At 39.7% G+C, this 19,763-nt stretch overlaps 1 protein-coding gene across 1 annotated transcript in view; it reads left to right on the plus strand.

Annotated features, from left to right (window-relative positions):
* PKN2 (protein kinase N2) overlaps positions 1 to 18,140 on the plus strand; it is a 55,049-nt gene extending 36,909 nt beyond the window's left edge. The window contains exons 5-22 of the mRNA XM_050306344.1: positions 1,344 to 1,489; positions 1,584 to 1,797; positions 4,549 to 4,716; positions 5,001 to 5,110; positions 7,173 to 7,316; positions 7,454 to 7,529; positions 7,853 to 8,027; positions 8,257 to 8,386; positions 8,810 to 8,946; positions 9,044 to 9,119; positions 9,201 to 9,292; positions 10,306 to 10,482; positions 11,133 to 11,195; positions 11,299 to 11,375; positions 12,748 to 12,890; positions 13,947 to 14,054; positions 15,592 to 15,672; positions 15,753 to 18,140. Of these exons, the coding sequence (XP_050162301.1) occupies positions 1,344 to 1,489; positions 1,584 to 1,797; positions 4,549 to 4,716; positions 5,001 to 5,110; positions 7,173 to 7,316; positions 7,454 to 7,529; positions 7,853 to 8,027; positions 8,257 to 8,386; positions 8,810 to 8,946; positions 9,044 to 9,119; positions 9,201 to 9,292; positions 10,306 to 10,482; positions 11,133 to 11,195; positions 11,299 to 11,375; positions 12,748 to 12,890; positions 13,947 to 14,054; positions 15,592 to 15,672; positions 15,753 to 15,956 (2,321 nt within the window). The 3' untranslated portion in view covers positions 15,957 to 18,140. The remainder of the gene's footprint in view (positions 1 to 1,343; positions 1,490 to 1,583; positions 1,798 to 4,548; positions 4,717 to 5,000; positions 5,111 to 7,172; positions 7,317 to 7,453; positions 7,530 to 7,852; positions 8,028 to 8,256; positions 8,387 to 8,809; positions 8,947 to 9,043; positions 9,120 to 9,200; positions 9,293 to 10,305; positions 10,483 to 11,132; positions 11,196 to 11,298; positions 11,376 to 12,747; positions 12,891 to 13,946; positions 14,055 to 15,591; positions 15,673 to 15,752) is intronic.
* Positions 18,141 to 19,763: the final 1,623 nt, after the last annotated feature.

Here is a 19,763-nt window from a genome sequence, read left to right on the forward strand (position 1 = left end):
TTACAATCTCTCTTCATCATCCTTTTAATACCTTCTGCAGTCCATTTTTGCTTTGTGGTTTCCTTTCCCTCTTCATGCATGCTTCATTTTGTTGTAATAATTAGTCATTTTCTTTGAAGCATATTATCTTTTCACAATCCTGAATAAAAAATCTGATGCAGGTACAAAGCCGTCTTGTCACACTTAAATAGGTTGACCTTATTATTGCCAATGGGAGCACAGATGGAGGAGAATTTTTCTTGTCTTGATGGGTATTTAGGATAGATTTGAGTGCTAAACAACTATTTTTAAAGCAACAAAGTGTTTGTAAAGCAACCTGACTGACAATTCTCATACTGCATTTCAGAAATAGTTTTAAACTTGCATTTCCTTGGAAGTCTTCAAAGAATAAAAAAACTTTACCTCTGAGCTCTAATAACATGAGTGTGCTAGAAACTCGTGTGCATATCGGTACATCTCTAAGTCATGAAATTTATTCATGTGCATTTCTGAGTATTGGAGTTGTATGATAGTGCTTGTATCAGTGTATGTATCCTAGATAATGAAAACTATGTGTGTGTGTTTTGTGGTGTGTGAGGTGTTTGATTTTCTGTGTTTGTTTTTACATACCCAGTTTTAACACCCCATTTTAGTACATTGATTATGTATATCCTTTTTTAAAAGAAAAAGGTATTCAAGCTAGAAAGGGCTTTCAGATGCCTTTTTGTGTTTCTACTACTCTTAGAGCTTTTAACAGAAAGAAATATATCTAGGAAATTTCTGTTTAGGAAATCTAAACACTGTAAGATGTGGACATCAGAATGGTTTACCCAAACCATTTGGGGAAGGCAGCGTGTGGGATCTCTGACATCCTCTGTGCTGACAGAAGCCACATTCAATGGGATTTCACATGAGGCAGGGGGATTATCAGAGACTGAGTAGGGATCTACTTGGCTACAGAGTAGTTTGAAAAATAAGTCCTCAGAGTGTAATTCAGAAGTGTTGAAGTCTCAAAACCTCCTTGCCAGTTGAGTATTTGGGAGATTTGGTTCTTATCCCTTAACTCCCCTGAAGACAAGTTCTTTTTCTTGTGTCCTCTAGCAATTATATCTCTTCAAGGAGTAGGACCTGTTTATTGAATTGAGGCCCTGATCAATTATTTCTTCATTCAAATACAGATGCTTAAAATTTCACTGTTGCTTTTATGACATACTTCGGGCTTCTCTTTGGACCAACAAATATGCATCTCTCTTTTTTATTTCTTTTTCTTCTCCTCTCTGTTTACATGGGGCAGGGGTTAATATTCAGGAAATTAAACCTGGGCATTATCTTCATTGAAGTTTGTTTGTTATATCTCTTTGCAGCAAAACCTGTGATAAGCCCTCTTGAACTGCGAATGGAAGAATTACGGCATCATTTTAGGATAGAGTATGCTGTAGCAGAAGGTGCAAAAAATGTGATGAAATTACTTGGATCTGGGAAAGTTACCGACAGAAAGGCACTTTCAGAAGTAATTTATGTCATTACAATTTCTGATAGTTTGCTTTAAAGGTTCTTTCAAGAAAAAAATTGAAGTATTTCAAATTTTTGTCTCTTTTAAAAAGGCGCAAGCAAGATTTAATGAGTCAAGCCAGAAGCTGGACCTCTTGAAGTATTCACTGGAACAGAGATTGAATGAACTTCCTAAAAACCATCCCAAAAGCAGTATTATTATAGAGGAGCTTTCATTAGTCTCTTCACCCACGTTAAGTCCTCGTCAGAGTGTAATATCTACTCAAAACCAGTATAGTACACTGTCCAAACCAGCAGCTTTAACAGGTATGATTAATGGACCTTTTTTCTTTTTTTAATCTCAATTAATTGTTCAAAACAAGTCTTTATTACCAGCTGTATTTTTCTGGACATACTTAATTGTTGTTCTTTTCCTAGACATTTAGAATTTCCAAGTGTCTGTGCACTGCAAAAAAATGCAGATAAGTTTCTATGATTTATTTGTTGACCTTTTTATAATCCTATTGAAAAAGTGAAGTTCTGGCCTTAAATTAGCTCACTGTGGAATGATATTGCTCGCATTTACCTAATGCCTTTTGTCTTTAGATTATCAAGCACTTTAAAAGGTGGATAAGTATCATTATTCCCATTTTACAGATGGGGAAACTAAGTTGCAGGAGGGTTAATTGAATTGCCCTGGTCATACAACAAGTAGGTGGCAGAGCTGGAAAGAGGCATAGGCATCCAGCTTTTCTAACACAGTTCCTATTTTACCCACTGAACTTCACTGGATTTCTGGAAGGTGAGATTTATGCTACCAGAACGTTCATTATATTTGTATTCCAAAGAAGGAGATCCTAACAAACGTGCATGGAACCCTGGAAGACTCTGTTTGTTGGTGTTAATTGTTTTCCTGTTGAATAAACATGGAGGTGATTTTTTTTTTAAGAGACTTAGCCTACCTACTGTAAAGGACCAGTACATTCATTTATAAATGTAAGACTTAGGAGCTTCTCATAGATTGGGTTCACCTGGTTGTCCTTCATTGGAAGTAAACTTTCAAGAGATGAACCATACTTTAACAAAGGTCTTGAGCATTTGCCTCACTGTGCTTAAAGAAAAACATGCTTTTGACTACTTGGGATATGTTGCTTTATTAAATTTTATTTAGTGAGTGATCATAAAAGAATTGCTAGAACAGAAAGGTTTGATTTCATGTTTTTTGTCCTCACACATTTTACATGTAACTATTAAACCTGCTATTAACAAAGTGAGTTTATTACAAAAAACACCTGTTATTCAAATGTTACTCTGGTTATACTTGTATAACTGAAAGCAGAATTTAGTTTTGAAGTACTGTGGGGTTATATTTTAAAACAAAAAGAGGAACTCTTCTGCCGAGCTGCAATAATAATAATAAAATGGAGCAGGTCTACTTGTCTTCCACTGCGGTTCACCAGGACCTCAGCCAATGAAAGTTGTAAAGTTGTGTGGTAAGGGGAACGATTTCCATTAAATGAAATCTCAAATGATCAGTGACCATGGGCAGGAAGTATCATGCCCTGGGACTAAAACAGCTTTTTTTTTTCTTTTCCTGTAATACATAATCAAGGGTCAGATACAACATAGTGACAATTTCTCTTTAAATGCGATTTACTGATACATAGGAACAGTTTTTAATAGAAATTGTCAAAACAGAGCTACATGCTTTTGAAGTTCTTAATAGTTTCACTTTCATATTGACTACACAGTGAGCTTTGCATTGAGCTGGATTTAAATGAACAGTGTCTTTTGTGTTTTGCCTCTAATGCTTTGTGAAAAATAGAGCAGTGCTACTGTCATACTTCCTAACGTGCATCAACATAACTTTCTGATATAAAGCCATTCCTTATACAAGATTATAGCTTTTCTGCTTATTAATTTCTTTTTTTTTTCTAAACAGAGTTTGGGAATGAAGTGTTCTTTTACCTTTTAACCTGTTTCGGAAGCCAATAGCATCTCTTTGTCTTCATAGCCTAATGCTTAGCTGTCACTTACGGCTGTTAGTTCCCTGCAGGTTGGGATTTCTTCTTAGACTGGTTTCTTGGTGTCTGTTCTGTGGGCTATGATGTTGCCAGATCATTTTTAGGTCAAGTCCTACTTAAGTTTCTGTTGCAAAAGAGTACTTTTAAGTTTCATGGCTAAGTACATTTGCTATTAAGAGAAGACTGCATTTCAGCAGTGTATTTCTAACTGACACTGTGATTATGAACTGGCTGATTTCACCACTTCTAGTAGTTGATTTTGTCAGTGGTGTCACAGTTTTACAGATGTTATCTTGTACAGGATGAAGTCAACCTACAGTTCTTGTAACCATCTGTGGTATTTAGATGTTTCTGTGCTGCTGGAGGAAACTCTTTTCAATTTGAACAGCAGCTTCTATACCTCATTTGGTTAAAGATGTAGAAGACCTGGAAGAGTACCTTCTTGAAGAGTAGCTTCTTGTCTCAGCTTTTATAAATTCAAATTCAATGAAGTTGGAACAAGTCAATGATTTTAAATTATGCACTAACTCAAACTGGACTTTAGTGTGCAGCAGGCAAATGTGATTTCTGAGTGTACCTTAAACAACTTTGTAGTCTCAAAGTCAGTATGTTACTTTTATCCAATATTAATTAGTTATATAAGACTCGTGGAAAATTTCTACTGTTCCATCCACAAGATTCATTGTTTCAGTAAGAAACTCAAAATTTGTCAGTCTTAAAAAATGACATTGCTTACAACTTAAATCCTAGTCAGTTAGGTTCTCAAGTGAAGAAAACAAAGATACTTCTCAGACACAGAACAAAACCTTATTCTGTGTTATTTTGGTGAACTGTTGCTCTTTCTAGAAGGTTGAGTCCCACATATTTGACTTTTAATGCATTTATTTTCAGTATATATGTCTGTCTTGGATTTGTCTTTTGATTTCATCTGATATTTCTGTTCTACCCTGCGGGGGTCAGAATGTGAGCTATTGCCATCAATCAATCATTAGTCATTCACTTGGTTTACTTCATAGCAGCAATCTTTGATAAGTCATTGTCTGTCATCTTCTAGGTACCCTGGAAGTTAGGCTAATGGGCTGCCAAGATATTTTGGAAAATGTCCCCGGTCGATCAAAAGCCACATCGATTACGTTACCTGGTTGGAGTCCAAATGAAGCCAGATCAGCTTTCATAGGCAGACCCAGTAAAAGTAAAAGTGGGAAAACTGATGACTTGTCCAGTTCAGTATACTCTTACTTCTCTTATTTTTATGCATACCTTTTATTTACATGATTTTATTTGCATGAAGTGTTCTGTAATTTAAAATATTACATTGATTCCAAGCTTTAAACTTACCTGTTTCTTCACCTGTGAAGCTGTTAATAAAAGCACAACCACACTATTATGCCCATAAGAATCAGTTAAATATGAGATTACATTTTTAGGGGAAACTTACTAGAGATTTTTTTGTTTGTGGAAAATCCTCTTAACGACTTAAGCTGAGTTTGTGTACTTTACTTACAGATGAAGTCTGTGCTGTACTGAAGCTGGACAACACTGTGGTTGGTCAAACTAGCTGGAAACCAATTTCCAATCAGTCATGGGATCAGAAATTTACACTGGAACTAGACAGGGTAAAAACGTAACCTGATTTCATTGACATCTGTAGTTGATTCTTTGGATTAATTTGATGTTGCCTTTTTTTTCCTCTGTTACTGTCATTTGTTCAAATTTCAAATACAAGTTCAAATTTCATACAGTCAAGTATTCCCATCCTTATCAGAATGAGCTCCCTGGGGTTAAGCCACTGTGCTGGGCCAGCATTCTAGAAATTTTACCTTTTCTGGTTTACAAACTGATGCAATATTTTTACCAAGATATAACACTTAAGAACCTTTTAGCCTGAGGTAGATGGCTCTTACATTTTAATTTGGATCATCAGATTTTAGTTATTTATCAGTAAATTGGAGCCCCTGGTGGTCTAATGGAAAGGCGCCGCTCTATCACCACGGAGACCCGGGTTCGATTCCCGGTCAGGGCCACTCCCAGGCAGGTGGGGCTCGTTAGCCTTAAAGGCAACCCACCTACGTCCTAAGGACCTCGCTGCCACCGTCCAAGCTCGCTTGGCCCCGGCAGATGAACCTTAGGATTAAAGGGTGGGCTCAGTTCCGCGCACACTGTGTCTCACCTAAAAAATCCAATGCGCAGGCTGGAAGGTGGAAAGACCTTCCCCGGATCTTCGCTCGCGAAGACTGGCCATTATTATTATTATCAGTAAATTGTAATATCAGATAGATACAGTTTGGTTATTTTGGCAAAGCTATGTCACAGAGTTTTTACAGTGCTTCTGCTGAAGAGTTCTCTTGTAATAGTTCTTTCTTACAACTTTAAATGTTACTTGAAGGACACAAGTATTGAACTGATACCCTTGAAGTAGAATTTACGTTTAATCAAGCATTTGTTTTTTAGATACTTGATAGTCACAGTATTTTAGGGTACAAGTATGATTTTTTTGCATCAATGTTTAAAATAGACTGAAAATTAAACTATATTTTAGGAGCTTAAATGTTACCTCTAGTATGTGTTTAAAACACATGAGGAAAAAAAAAACCTACCTTCCTGTTTTTGCTTTTTCCCCACCAAGCTCCACCCTCCAGCCCCAAACCAGACTCCCTCTGTCTAGGAAGGAAGGAAGGAAGCAGCTTTAGAGCTGCAGGTAGAGAACTTCAGGTTCTGGTCAGGAGCAGTGCAGAAAAAACTGAGCAGCTGTGGAACCCTGAAGCCTTGATCCTTCTCAGATTAGGACTAGAACTACTCAAACCATAGTAACTGCTCACACCAGCCCAGCATGTGTGTCATGGTCTCTGTTTTAAGAACTCAGCTTTTTGGTGCCAGAACAGGACCTTACTCCTGCTGTTCATGACCCCATATTTCATGTATTTGAAATGCACAATCCAAACCCTGTCATTTTTTAATCTATTCCTTCTTATTTCTTTTAAAACCTATCATAGCTATCATAGTAAACTGATGCATCATGATGGAACTAAACTAGTAACACACGTGCTGCTGTTATATTGTATTGCAGGATTCTTCACATTTTGTGACAAGCTTTTGTAATAAGCATATAAGACACCCTAAGAATCTGTAAATCCCACCAGCAAGATACAGCAGTAGTTCTTGTTAGTTTAAAGGTTTTAGCCCCTTTTCACGACCTTGTTACAAAAGCTGTATGTACTTTTTGGAAATACTGTATAAAGTTTTGCATCATTGTGTGTGTGCAGGTACTGAATTGTCTGCAGCCATGAAATAAAGTTGATACTCGTAAATAACATGGAAAACTACAAAAGCTGAGGTTAAACTTTGTTGTCAGAGCTTGAGCTAAAGTATCTTGAACAAGCAGTGTTGTTGGGCAGACTCAAAACGTTTGATGACTGTGACTCTCTCCTTTTACTCTCAGGGAGAATTTTACACCTGTACTTTTATTTGTGTACTGGTGTTCACACCTGAACTGAACTGAAGTGCCATGGTCATCCTAGGGAGAGCTTGTTAGTCTGGCTGGTTAAGCCCTGACAGTCTTTTAAAGTAACAGCTCTGCATCTTGATCCTTGAGTTGTTGGATCTTATGTTTGCACAGTGGTAACTCTTGCAGAACAATTACTAATAAGTAATTTCCTGTGTGTGTGTTTCCTGTCGTAGTCACGTGAATTAGAAATCTCAGTTTACTGGCGTGACTGGAGATCTTTGTGTGCAGTGAAGTTTCTGAGGTTGGAAGATTTCCTGGATAACCAACGGCATGGCATGTGTCTCTATCTTGAACCCCAGGGCACTCTCTTTGCAGAGGTAAGAATGTTTCTTTGAAGCGCTTGAATATACTTGCAAGTGTTATATCGCAGAATAGTTTAAGAAGTTTTCCTTAAACTTTTAAGAATGCATTTGTTCTGAAACTTGAATTATAACACACATTATTTGAACTGCAGGTTACATTTTTTAATCCAGTTATTGAAAGAAGACCAAAACTCCAGAGGCAGAAGAAAATTTTTTCGAAACAGCAAGGTGATTGTTTTTTATAAACATGTAAAGCTTAGAAATTGTATAGATCTGTGATATTTTTTATGCAGAGTCTTAATGTTTGCCTGTGAATAAAGCCGTTGATAATGAAGGATTTGGCATTGCATTTAGAAATGTTTTGAATTAGAATTCCTTATTGCGCATTAGCACTTAATAGTGAATAGTTAGGAATTGCTAAATAGTATGACAAATTTACTTTGTTCTTGAGAAACTATAAATGGATTAATATGGGGAGGGTTAATTATTATTTGTGGTAATAAGTAAGGAAATTCCTTGCACCCTGTTTTCTTTTTTCACAATATCTGTAGGCAAAACGTTCCTCAGAGCTCCTCAGATGAACATTAACATTGCCACGTGGGGAAGGCTGGTGAGAAGAGCCATTCCAACAGTGAATCACTCTGGCACCTTCAGCCCCCAAGCACCAGTGCCTGCGAGCGGGCCGGTGGTGGACGCCCAGCTTGCTGAACTGACACTGCCAGCTGGGTACGTGATCTCTGCAGGGTGCAAGGGGTCACAGTGAGGTGACCTGCCCTGACGTATATAATGTATGTTGGGTCTGTTTATTCTGCAAGGCCGCAGACCTTTCCATGTTTAAATTGTGGACATCCATTTTATAGCGAGATCCACACAGCCAAGGTTTGGTTCAGAAGAGATCTACATAGATTAAAACAGTCTCTGCTGTGCACTGAGGAGTTATTTATTTTCTTGTCAGTGACTCTCCTGTAGCCAAATTGGACTTTGAACTTGAGCCTGAGCCTCCACCTGCTCCACCCCGTGCATCTTCCCTTGGGGAAATATGTGAATCTTCCTCTGAGATAAAGGCTCCTGATGTGCCTTCTCAGGCAAGTAACTTTTCAGAATCTTAATGTTGGATATCTTCCCTTATATATCAGCCTATGCTCCCTTAACTTCCACATGCAGAATTGTCTCAACAGAATGCTCCAATTGCTCTTGGTGGCAATCAGTGTTTCCGTGGTTGGTGTGTTTAACTCCCCACGTCATTGGTTCCATCACAGGAAAAAAACAGAAGTCCAAAACCACTGGAGTATTCAGGATAAAATGGTTTTATTGAGAAAGAGCAGAATGACTGGAGCAGTAGGTTTCATCAGTCTGTTAAAAGCTTGTTTGTCTGTATCATCTGAAAGGTTGCCATTTTAGCCTAGGTAATGGGTGTATTAAGAATTTCACACACTTTATAGTAAAATTTCTATAGTCATTTGCCTTCATAATCAGTTTGAAATTTTCTGATCTCTTGCTCTTCACAGGATGAAGTAGCTACCTTTGATTTTGAAAATGGCAGAAATAGTATTGTCCCAAAACTCCAGCCTGAAATAATTTGTGAGCCTGATGCTCCCCATTCAGACATGAAATACACCAACACCAGAGAACCTGAAGATAGAAGGTGAGAAAGCAATGGTTTTGCTGTTGATCTGAATAATATTTCTTAAAGTTAATAAACAAGGAACTTTGTGACCTTTTTTTTTTTTTTTTTAACATAGATCACAACAAAGATTTCAGTTCAGTCTGAAGGATTTCAGATGTTGTGCTGTACTGGGCAGAGGACATTTTGGAAAGGTAAACATCAAAGACTATATCAAGTGTCAAGTCTATATCAAAAACTGTATGCAGCTCTTCAATTTCTCTCTTCTGTTTTAGGTGCTGTTGGCAGAGTACAAAAACACAAATGAGATGTTTGCTATTAAAGCCTTAAAGAAAGGAGATATTGTTGCTCGTGATGAAGTAGACAGGTCAGTTTGTGGAATGTTTTCTTTCTGCATGCAGCTCTTCCAGCTGTAAGCTCTACCAAGCAGTAGTTGCATTGAGTGGAAGAGCAAAACAAGTTGTCATCTCCCTGTGTAGTTGGCTGCTGCAGACGTGTGGTCTTGTTCTGGAACAAGGGGAGAGCAGGGTAACCCAGGAGTGCTGGTTTGTTGTAGTGCCCTTACCATGTCCGTACTACAGCTCTGACTTAAGGCTGGTTTTGATTTTAGATTCTCTTGCAATTATTTACTCTAATTGCTGGTTCTGTAGATTTCCATCGTATTTCAGGACAGCAGTGACTGTTTACTTGCAAAACCCTTGTGTTGCTTTTCTCAGCCTGTAAAGTACTGCCATGCTTTGTCCATCATGTTTTCCCTGTGTGTACTCTGCACTGTTGGCTGGTTTTCAGTCTTTTTGACCCAAAACCAAGATTATTTTTTTCATTTGCCTGGAAGTAAAGGGGCCTTTACAGAACTGTTTTTAGTTTTATTGTAAGGTGTTTGTACAACTGCTTAAGAGTGAGTATATTCATTTGCAGGAAGAAAGATAACTGTATTAACAATAAGCTAAAATTAACCAATTATTTTAAGGAGAAATAATCAGAGATTACTATAGGTAGATATTTATAATGTTGCCACTGGTTTTCTACTTTATGTATTGTATACAATTAAAATGGATTGAGGTGAATGTCATGTGATATCAATGCATAGCTAATGCGATCTGAGTATTTGGAAGGGAAGTTATCAGGGCACAATTTGCATGGCCTGCTAGGCTTCCTCTTTGCATTTGAGGAAGCTAAATTTAACTTCACAGAAGTCCTGGCATCAACTTAATGTGTGTGCAAGTATTAAGATCTCTCTCTTGAAATAAAGGAATGTTCTTACCTTGTCCTGAGGAACAGAGGAAAAAACATAAGGTGTAAAGTACCAGGAGTTTCTGAGAACTGAAAAACTGGGTTTCAGCATTCAGCTCTAAATTGTTCCTGATTTTCTGTTTGCAGCTTGATGTGTGAAAAGCGAATATTTGAAACTGTGAATAGTGTAAGACATCCCTTCTTGGTGAACCTTTTTGCTTGTTTCCAAACCAAAGATCATGTTTGCTTTGTAATGGAATATGCTGCTGGCGGGGACCTGATGATGCACATTCACACGGATGTCTTCTCTGAGCCCAGAGCAGTGTGAGTATCACCCCCCTTCTGGGGCACCAAGGGAAGGGCACTTTGTTCAGGGGATGGGAACTGAGGGCTTTATCACCACCTGCCTCCATATTATGTCACTTCAGCAAATGCTGCTTAAGTTTTTAAGAGGGTTAGAGATTCTAACTGATTTTGTCAGGGAAAGACATGCAGATTTAATGTACGTGAATCTGTATTGAATTCAAAATGTATATACTGATGCTTAATTTTTATAATTTTTTTTTTTAAGATTACATTACAAAGCTGAATGAGAATTAAAGTAGCAGACAAAGCTAAAAAAGGAAAGAATAAGCCTGTTTAGAAAACCTTCAGTGCTCTGGCAACGGGAGGCATAGGGAGATAATACGATCAGAATGACCAGTCAGCAGATTTCGAGTTTAGAGGCAAAGGACAGTACAGAAAACTTATCCTCCAGGCCAAGCAAATATACCACAGTGTGAAGGCTGCAAGCTTAAGCACTTTTGCCATCTGGCATTAAAACTCTGACCTCATATAAAAGTAATATGTACCCAAAACCAACAATGGGTAATCTTCAAAAAATGGCTCATAAAAAAAATCAATAGTCATGGACTTAACACTCTGAAAAGCAAGACTAAATTCCATTGAAATTTTAACTTTAATTTTTTTGACAGATTTTATGCTGCGTGTGTGGTTCTTGGACTTCAGTATTTACATGAGCACAAAATAGTGTATAGGTAAGTAGTCACTGGGCCATTTCCAACAGAGGAATGTCAGCTATTCTCATTAGTACTGAAGAAACATCAAGTGATGCAATTTTGTTCTCAAATGTTCATTTAGAGATTTGAAGTTGGATAACTTATTGCTGGACACAGAAGGCTTTGTGAAAATTGCTGACTTTGGTCTTTGCAAAGAAGGTAATGGCAGTTAAATTTTCTTTCTAGGGGAATTCCATAGTCTGTCCTACTCTTGACTGTTCCTTGAGAGTTTTGGACTGCCAGATGTGTACAGTGTCTATTTACCATGTGTTATTTGAAGGGAAAAAATAAATCTCTGATTGTGTCAATGTGGAGAAAGAAGGAAGTTCCTTAGTGGGAAAGTATCGGGAGCACCTGAGCATTGCCCTATTCTTTTTATATCTTCTTTGTCAGTTTTGAGCATCACCTATTCTGATTCTTACTTCATAACATCTCTGCTTTATTAAGAAGACACACTGCTGCATTTTGCAAGTTAGAAGAAAAAGCATTTGGTGGTTTTTCTAACTCTAGACATTTTGACACTGTACAACGAAATCAAGTACCATTATAACCCATCCCAAGCTCTTACTTTTTTACAAATTCATAATCTATTTTTCTATCTATGAAATAGCTGCAACTCAAAGTGTATGGAAATGATGTGCAAAGTATAGTATAGATAAAATTGAGAAATTATCCCAAAAGGAAGCCTTTTCCTTTGGGCAAGTTACTTTCAAGCATCTCACTACTGACCTTTCAAATAACAGAAAATAGAGATAGAACTTACAGTGTCTTTCTCAAACCCCACTGCGGGGGGGAAAAGGTCTGGCAAGGTCCGTATCCTCCTCCAGTTTGTGTAGCCTGCCTTCCATATCTTTTCCTTCTGGGTAGCCTAAGAGGGAATTGGGAAAATTCAGTAGGTGTTCAAACATGAACAATGTCTTCAATATCCTGGGATTCTAGGTACAAACAAGTTCTGTAAATGACAAAAGGAAATGAGAAGGAAAGCTCTGTGCTTCACTGACTGCTACAATAAATGGGGGGCTTGGGTTTGGGGTGCTGATGTCCCAGACTGTGCCCCCCTGGCAAACACACAGGGCTTATTTTGCTCAGAGTTGTTTCACTACACTTGATGTTTTACGTTACAATTTGTAGTTTACCACTACAGAAGCACCCAGAGCAGGCACATTTGACTAAACCAGTGTGCTGCCTTTGCTTCTACTGCCTGCCAGTACCTTCTGCTTCTGCTTGCAGAGCCTAAGATTGTTTGTGTCTTTCCACACAAAGGTAACTGGGCAACAGAGGTGTAACTGGAAGCTTATTTTGGCCCACTGCATGTAGTTGGGGATAGAAACACTTAGACAGAAGCACATGGGACAAGGCATGGGAAGGCAGAATGGGGGAATGTTTTACCTCACTGGCCTGAGCCTTCAGGCCACAGTCCCCAGATCTACAGAATCTGCTGAAGTTGCTCTGGAGAGAGGTTCTGCTTGGAGGGGTAGGTTGTGGAGTGGCAGCAAATACTGCTCACTTTTCATTATCTGTAACTTTTCAGGAATGGGATTTGGAGACAGAACAAGCACATTCTGTGGCACACCGGAATTTCTGGCTCCAGAGGTGCTGACAGAAACTTCCTATACAAGAGCTGTAGACTGGTGGGGTCTTGGTGTTCTTATCTATGAGATGCTAGTGGGTGAGGTAAGTTCTAGAAAGGTACAGTGGGGTCATAAAACTAAGAACTGTTTAAAAGGTTACAAAACTCAAGGTACCAGCCTGTCACCATTGAATATGCCCTACCTGTCACAGACTTAACCTCTAGATTTTTATTTTTAATTACATCATTATGTCTTAAATCAGATTACCGTAATGGCACATAAACATCAGTGTCTCTAAGCAAGAACTTAGTACATCTGTGCATCTAGTTTTGGGGAGCTCCGTTTCCAGGACATACCTGCTATCATCAAATTTGGATGTGTACAGCAGTACTGCTTTCAAATGCTTTTGGGGAAAATAAACTTCTTCACTTCCATTCAAGGTACAGGAGTTAACTTTAACACAGAAAGCTGGATAGCAGTGAAAGATGGTGCCAAACACACTAAAATAGAAAGTCCCAGTTGCATATAATGAGCTGGGGTAATAAGTCGCTATTGAGAAGTTATTTACCATCGCAGACACCTTCTGGTCCATTTTGTTACAATATCTCCCAGATGGCACAGTGAGAGCTCACGTGCTAAAAACTGGAGAAAAACTCATCATTTTGTTCACTTTCAACAAAGATGATCGTTCAACTTACTTTCACTTCCTTTCAGGTAAAAAAAGGACAAAAAGCTTATACAATGTCACCTACATCTGTCAGGCCACTTCAAAATAGTTTGAAAACCCTTAAGCTGTAACATGCTAAAGATATTACAAAAACAAATTGGTCTTGATCATGCTGCTTGTGAATGGCAGCTCTCCCAAGGAAGAGCTGATACTTTCCACATTCCCAGTACACCCTGTGTGTCAGGCTTCAAAGATGATCAGCTTTAGGTGTTCCTACTTCTAAAAGTACATTTTTAAAGCATAGTCCTTCAGTAAGAATTAAGGGATAATACCAACTTGCCTTTTCTCTCTTCCTTATGGAAAGCTATGTATCTGTTTCTGGGAAGGAAGACTTCATTTCAGGGTCTCTAATTCCAAACATTGGTATGTTGTTTTCAATTTTAAGTGATTTTTAAGCCTGTTTACAGTATTTTTTTATTAATTTCATTATAGTCTCCCTTCCCTGGAGATGATGAAGAAGAGGTGTTTGACAGCATTGTAAATGATGAAGTAAGATATCCACGATTTCTGTCTACAGAAGCCATCTCAATAATGAGACGGGTAAGGACATAATGATTATAATGTTACAGTATCCCACTCTTGTCCTGTTTTCTCTCCAACAATTACATTTATGAGGAAGAAAATACTTCAGAAACCTTTGCTTGGTATATTTTTTCTGCAATTAAACTTCAGACTTGCTTCACTTACACTGTGCCATGCTGCCTATCACCTTAAATGAAAGTTGTTGATGCCATTCCACTTTATTCAGGAGCATTTTTTTGTTTTAATATGTAAAACACTTAAGGCTTTACATATTTTTGATTTTTGTCCCTGAACTATGTTTCCTAGTTGTATCTAACTAGAAAACTTGAGCTCTCTTTTCCTAGCAGAACACTGCTGCATTGACCTATTCGGTAGATTAACATTGTCACATGCTTATTTTAATTCAAAGACTTCTAAATCTTTTTGGCTTTATTCCAACTGGGGCAGGGAACACCCTACACATGGTACCTTGCAATGCCATTCTTGGCAAGGAACAGCTGATTTTGTCTATGATTGTTATTAGTGCTGCTCTTTGTGCAGTGCCTCTGCGTATCAAAAGGAGATGGTTGAACCTGTCTGAGTTAGAACCTTATCACAGCTGATAGAAAAGCAAAGCCTTTAGAATCAGCCTCTCCACTTAAATGTCTGATGCTGAGTATCAGTCTGACACCCAGTTCAGCACTGAGCTGCAGCACAGTAACTACTGGGACATAAGCATGGAATAGCATAAATATTCTATACCTGAAAAGGGAGAGTGTGTTTGCTTAGAGAAAGAAGGCAGAACCTGGGGAAGGTGTTTCTACTGTGAAAATTATGATGCCAATATCCACAGGGAGCAGGGTCTGCTACACTGCACCCACAATATGCACACTGAGAACTGTGTGCTGGGACTTTACTCGCTGTGCTGTTTCCATCAGAGAGAACACACTAGACGTTATTTTTTTCATGGCTACATCATGAATATCCCCCCACCCTGCTGCTGGGCACTGCCTGGAACAGGGGACTGCTCATAGCAGTATGATTCACAAGTGGGAGCATCGAACTCTTGGAGTTAGCTAGGAAAGCCTTTCCTTTGCCTGAGCATATGAAGCAGCACTGAACCATCTCTTGGTAAATCAGCTGCTGTGAAATAGCTGAGCACTAGAGACAGCAGGTAATTCTCTTCTGAGCCCTGCAAGAATGACTGGCTTATGTAAATCTGTGCCCTCAGCAGCAAAAAGCACATTCTGCACCCTCCCTGTGCTGAGCACTTGCCCCACACAGCCTCTGGTACCATGACCTGGCAGGACAGGTCTGCAGGGAGACAGAGGAGTCTGCTCGGTGGCTGTTCTGGCTCGGCTGTGGGTGGGCTGTGCTGGCAGGCTGAAAGAGCACTGCTGAAAGCAAAGCTTTGCCTCTCCCTCCCTGTGAGGGCCAAGCATTTTCCATAGATAGGAAGTATGAATTCCACTGTCCACCTAATCTCGGTGCTGGCTCTTACCCAGTAGTACTCATCCTCCCTCCCACCTCTCCCTTCCCCTGAATTTCTCTGTTGAAACCGTGCATGTTTTGTCAGCTGCTACGAAGAAATCCAGAGCGGCGTCTTGGAGCTGGAGAGAAAGATGCTGAGGATGTGAAAAAGCATCACTTCTTCAGGGTGAGTACAAACTAATATTATTTCTAAGGACATGAAGGAGTAGAGATGGGAAACTAAACATCAATTCCTTTATTTTACAGCAAATAGATTGGAATGCTTTACTGGCCAAGAAGGTGAAGCCTCCCTTTGTACCCACCATTAGAGGACGAGAAGATGTTAGTAATTTTGATGATGAATTTACCTCCGAAGCACCTATCCTCACTCCACCTCGGGAACCAAGGATACTTTCAGAAGAAGAGCAGGAAATGTTCAGAGATTTTGATTACATTGCTGATTGGTGTTAACTTGCAGACACTGTGAACCCCCAGCTGACTGGCTCACGAGAATGCCTCTCTCAGAATACCGACCCTTCAATTGCTCCCTGTGCCACCTGTAGCTTCTGGTTTTTTTTAAATCACATGAAGATCCTTTTAAGTACTGTTTTAACACTCTTGTGAAGAGTGGCCTCTTTGTATATTTTTTATCTGAGCACTGGAAAGCAGGTCTATGGCGTTCATAAGCTGAGTTGGTGAACCCAGGCTGTACTGAGCTTCTCGCACATGGGCACACGTGGATCTGTACAGTTCTCTCACTCTTCCACAGCAGAAAACATCACTTCTTAAAGTACCTGCCTTTAAGTGGGAAAAGCAGACTTTGAGCTAGGTGATCTCCACTCAGCCATATTGGAATAAGTTGGGATACTGGTGACACTCACACAGAACACGGTTCTAGTCGGAGAAGGCAAATGATTTCAGCTAAATATTGTGCAGTCTATAAAACTACACTCTTCTACGTACACCTTCATCTTGTGTTCTTAAAATAACGGTATTCAGAACAGATATGCCTTGTTTTGTAAATTTTCTATGGTATTTATTAGGAAAAATGTTAAATGCCTTGCCTTTGAGATAACAACTGTGTAAGTGCTTCCATTACAAAGAAAAATCCTGAAAAATCCGGAAAGTTTACCAAAGTCACTTGCCAAACAGTTTTGCCTTCAAGCTTCTTAAGCACAGCTTCAGCCCTGTTTGGTTTGAGGAATGTAACGAGGACACTGCTCAGTGCAAGGCTCGAGCGAAGCACCCGCGTGGCCCCAGCCCGGCCCCTCCTGCCTCGGCCGCCTGCCTTGCCCGGCCCCGAGGGGGCAGAGAAGTTCCCCACTCCTTCTCTCACCACCTCCATCCTCCCTCCTCTGTCTGTCCCACAATGTCACCTAGAAAACGTAAGGATTTTCAGTGTATACATGTGAACATGTATATATTTGGAAGGTGTAATGTATTCTTACGTCCTGGCAAGTAATTTAATTGTTCCACTTCATCAACATTGCACGGTGGCCAAGGGAACAAAAAACGTATCCCTGTAGGCCACTGACCTCCAGGCCCTGGATTGGCAGTTACTGAGGGTAAAAAGCAATACCTTGTACCAGAATGTATAAATATTTTTGATAAAAACAGTGTATATTTTATAAACCCCTTAACACTAAAAGCTGTACCTCAAAAGTTGAAAAATAATTTTGACCAGACACTGTGTATTTGTAAACTAAGACCTACTTTCGGCATCTGCTGTTCTGGGGCAAACGTTAATTCCTGGAAAATCAATTTCCCACGTAGTCCTTATCTCGAGCACCATTCAGCACTAACCTCACAGGTTCATCAGGGCCAGGAGTTTGCTGTTCATGGTCTAAGGCAGTGAGAATCAGCACTCGAATTAATTAAGAACTGGTAATTTTATTAATTCAAAGAAGAAACACAAAGCAGTGGAGCGTGCACTGCTAAGGTGGTGGTTTAAAATCATGATGCTGGACAGACCTGCAGGGTCAGGCAGGGGAGAGGCTTAAGGGAGAAAAAAAAATAATGGTTAATAGGTCTAAACCAGGCAAGTGCCCCACAGGAAGGAGGCAGGCACCTTCCCCAGTGCTGCAAATCATGTTGGGCAAAACAAGTCAACTCCTCAGCATTCCTTGTTTCCAGGTTCAAATTAATAAGAAGCAAATTATGTTTCTGTATCCAGCTGAAACCAATACTTCTGAGGTACAGTCAGCTCGCCCTTTTTCGGTTCCCAAATATATATATATATATATATGTAAGCATCTAACAGGGTGCTTAACACTTATGAAAGTATCCTCAAACATACCTTTTTGTAACTACATCTTGTACAGAAATCTTTTTTTTTTAATCTAAGCAAATCACTAAAAAAAAAAAATTAGAAAAAATTAGAGGGCAGGGTTATGTTCACCCAGTTAAGCTGAAAAAAGCACTAATTTTATCTCTGTAGTTTTTTAAATATTTTTAGGCAGATTAAGATTTAAACCCTAGATTGTAAATATATTTTGCTATACTTTATCTGTATGTGGCTGCTCAAGCACTTTGTAAGGAAATTAGGATATTTTAGAATGGTACACTATGCATTAAAATGAAATGTGCCTTTAACAAATGTCATTCTAAGTGTTTTGCAGTCATTAATATCACAAATTAAAGTTCTAAATAGAGCAATTTGTAAATTGTGTCGCAAACATGATTTTGCTGGTTATTGAAGGAGCTGGTCATGTTTTCTCCACAGGTAACTTCAGAAAAAAAAAAACTTGCAATCATGAGGGGACCCAAATCTCTGGGTGATAGTTCAGTGTGCTTCCATTCTTTAAAAAAAAAAAAAAAAAAAAAATCAAACCTGCTGACTCCCTCTGCCCATACCTTCTTCCTGAAGGACAGCAGCCTCTTGCTTGGAGCAGGCTGAAGGCAGCAAGGGGACCACCTCAGTTGGAGTCTGTCCTGCTTGGATCAGCACCCTCCCCTTCACAGGCTTCTGCTGAGGGCTGTCACCCCCTCCTGGGTGCTGCATCATTATAGTCTATTTCCTCCACTCTGTTAACAAGCCAAAACCTACACCCATCCCACAAGGAGCTTTTTCTTTAGGCAGAGGATGAAGCTTTCTTTTCTGAGTGCATTCAGAACTTAGCTCTTAAGAGCAAAGTGGAATTTCACACGAGGCCATTGCCCAGAGACACTTCATACCTACCTAAGCAATCATTCCAGAAAGGGCTGGTTCCAAACCCACAGAGTTTCAAGTATCTAGTCTGAGCTGGAGATGAATTAAAGTAGGAGGTGCTTGAAGATATTATGCACTTGTGTGTGGGGAATGCAACCCTTCAGCCCTCCTGCCTTCTCCCAGCCCTGGCTGCTGAGGCACCACCCCCACCCCCAGCCAAGTGTTAGCAGAGAACCCAAAACCTGCCCCCAAGTGCATCCCATCCCCACAGTCCTTCGGGCTCTGCTTCTCAGGCAGCCTTTGCTGCCCCTGCCCCACACAAGCAGCTCATGAGCTAAAACAGCTGCAAGCAGCAGCTACTAAAGGGGTCATAACTGCCTAAAAATTAATTCAGAGCTATACCCTTTTTTCTGCTGAAATGCTTCACATAACTGCAGCCTACTGGGACCAACAGTAACTGTTTTTCAGAATATACCTCCCCTTCAAGCATTTTCCTAGTTCTGCCTCTTAGGGCTGCAAGTTACTGCCACCTCCACACCATGGGAGATGCAGCAACTGCTTTCACAACTGCAGGGTCAAACCAGGATAGCGTATGCTGCCTCCATCTGCTGCACTTCAGAGCCTTGCACAGATGTGTTTAAATTCCTGTCCAGACAGCTTTTGCTGTATCTACAATTTCAGTCGCAAACTCACCCCTCACGTGTCAAGTGCTCATGCATAGTGCCTGAAAGGACTGAAAGTAGGAGCATTATGAGAAATGAAAGTTTTGGTCACTTTTGACCTTGTAGCAGATTTAACCCACTAATTATGCTGGAAAGCAACAATCAAAGCAACTTCCACTTTGCACTTCCAAGCTGTAACACTACATTACAGGTCAGGCCCTGTGCCCATTTGAAGCATCCCCCCATCTCCCACACAGGGGGCAGATGGAATAGCTCAGAGAACACAAGGAATGCCCTGGTAATGAAAAATGTTGCAACGAAGTCAATGCAGTACATCAGACACTTGAATACATGCCCTCCAAACTAGAAGCACACCACGCCCAACACCTGCACCCAAACCTTTCCTGACTGCAACCAACAGCTTCAGTGGTGTAACAGGACTGTACAACCTTTGTTACTTGTTTACAG

Source organism: Myiozetetes cayanensis, unplaced genomic scaffold, assembly GCF_022539395.1.
Source record: "Myiozetetes cayanensis isolate MyiCay16 unplaced genomic scaffold, myiCay2020 scf12, whole genome shotgun sequence".
In the NCBI taxonomy this organism is placed as follows: domain Eukaryota; kingdom Metazoa; phylum Chordata; class Aves; order Passeriformes; family Tyrannidae; genus Myiozetetes; species Myiozetetes cayanensis.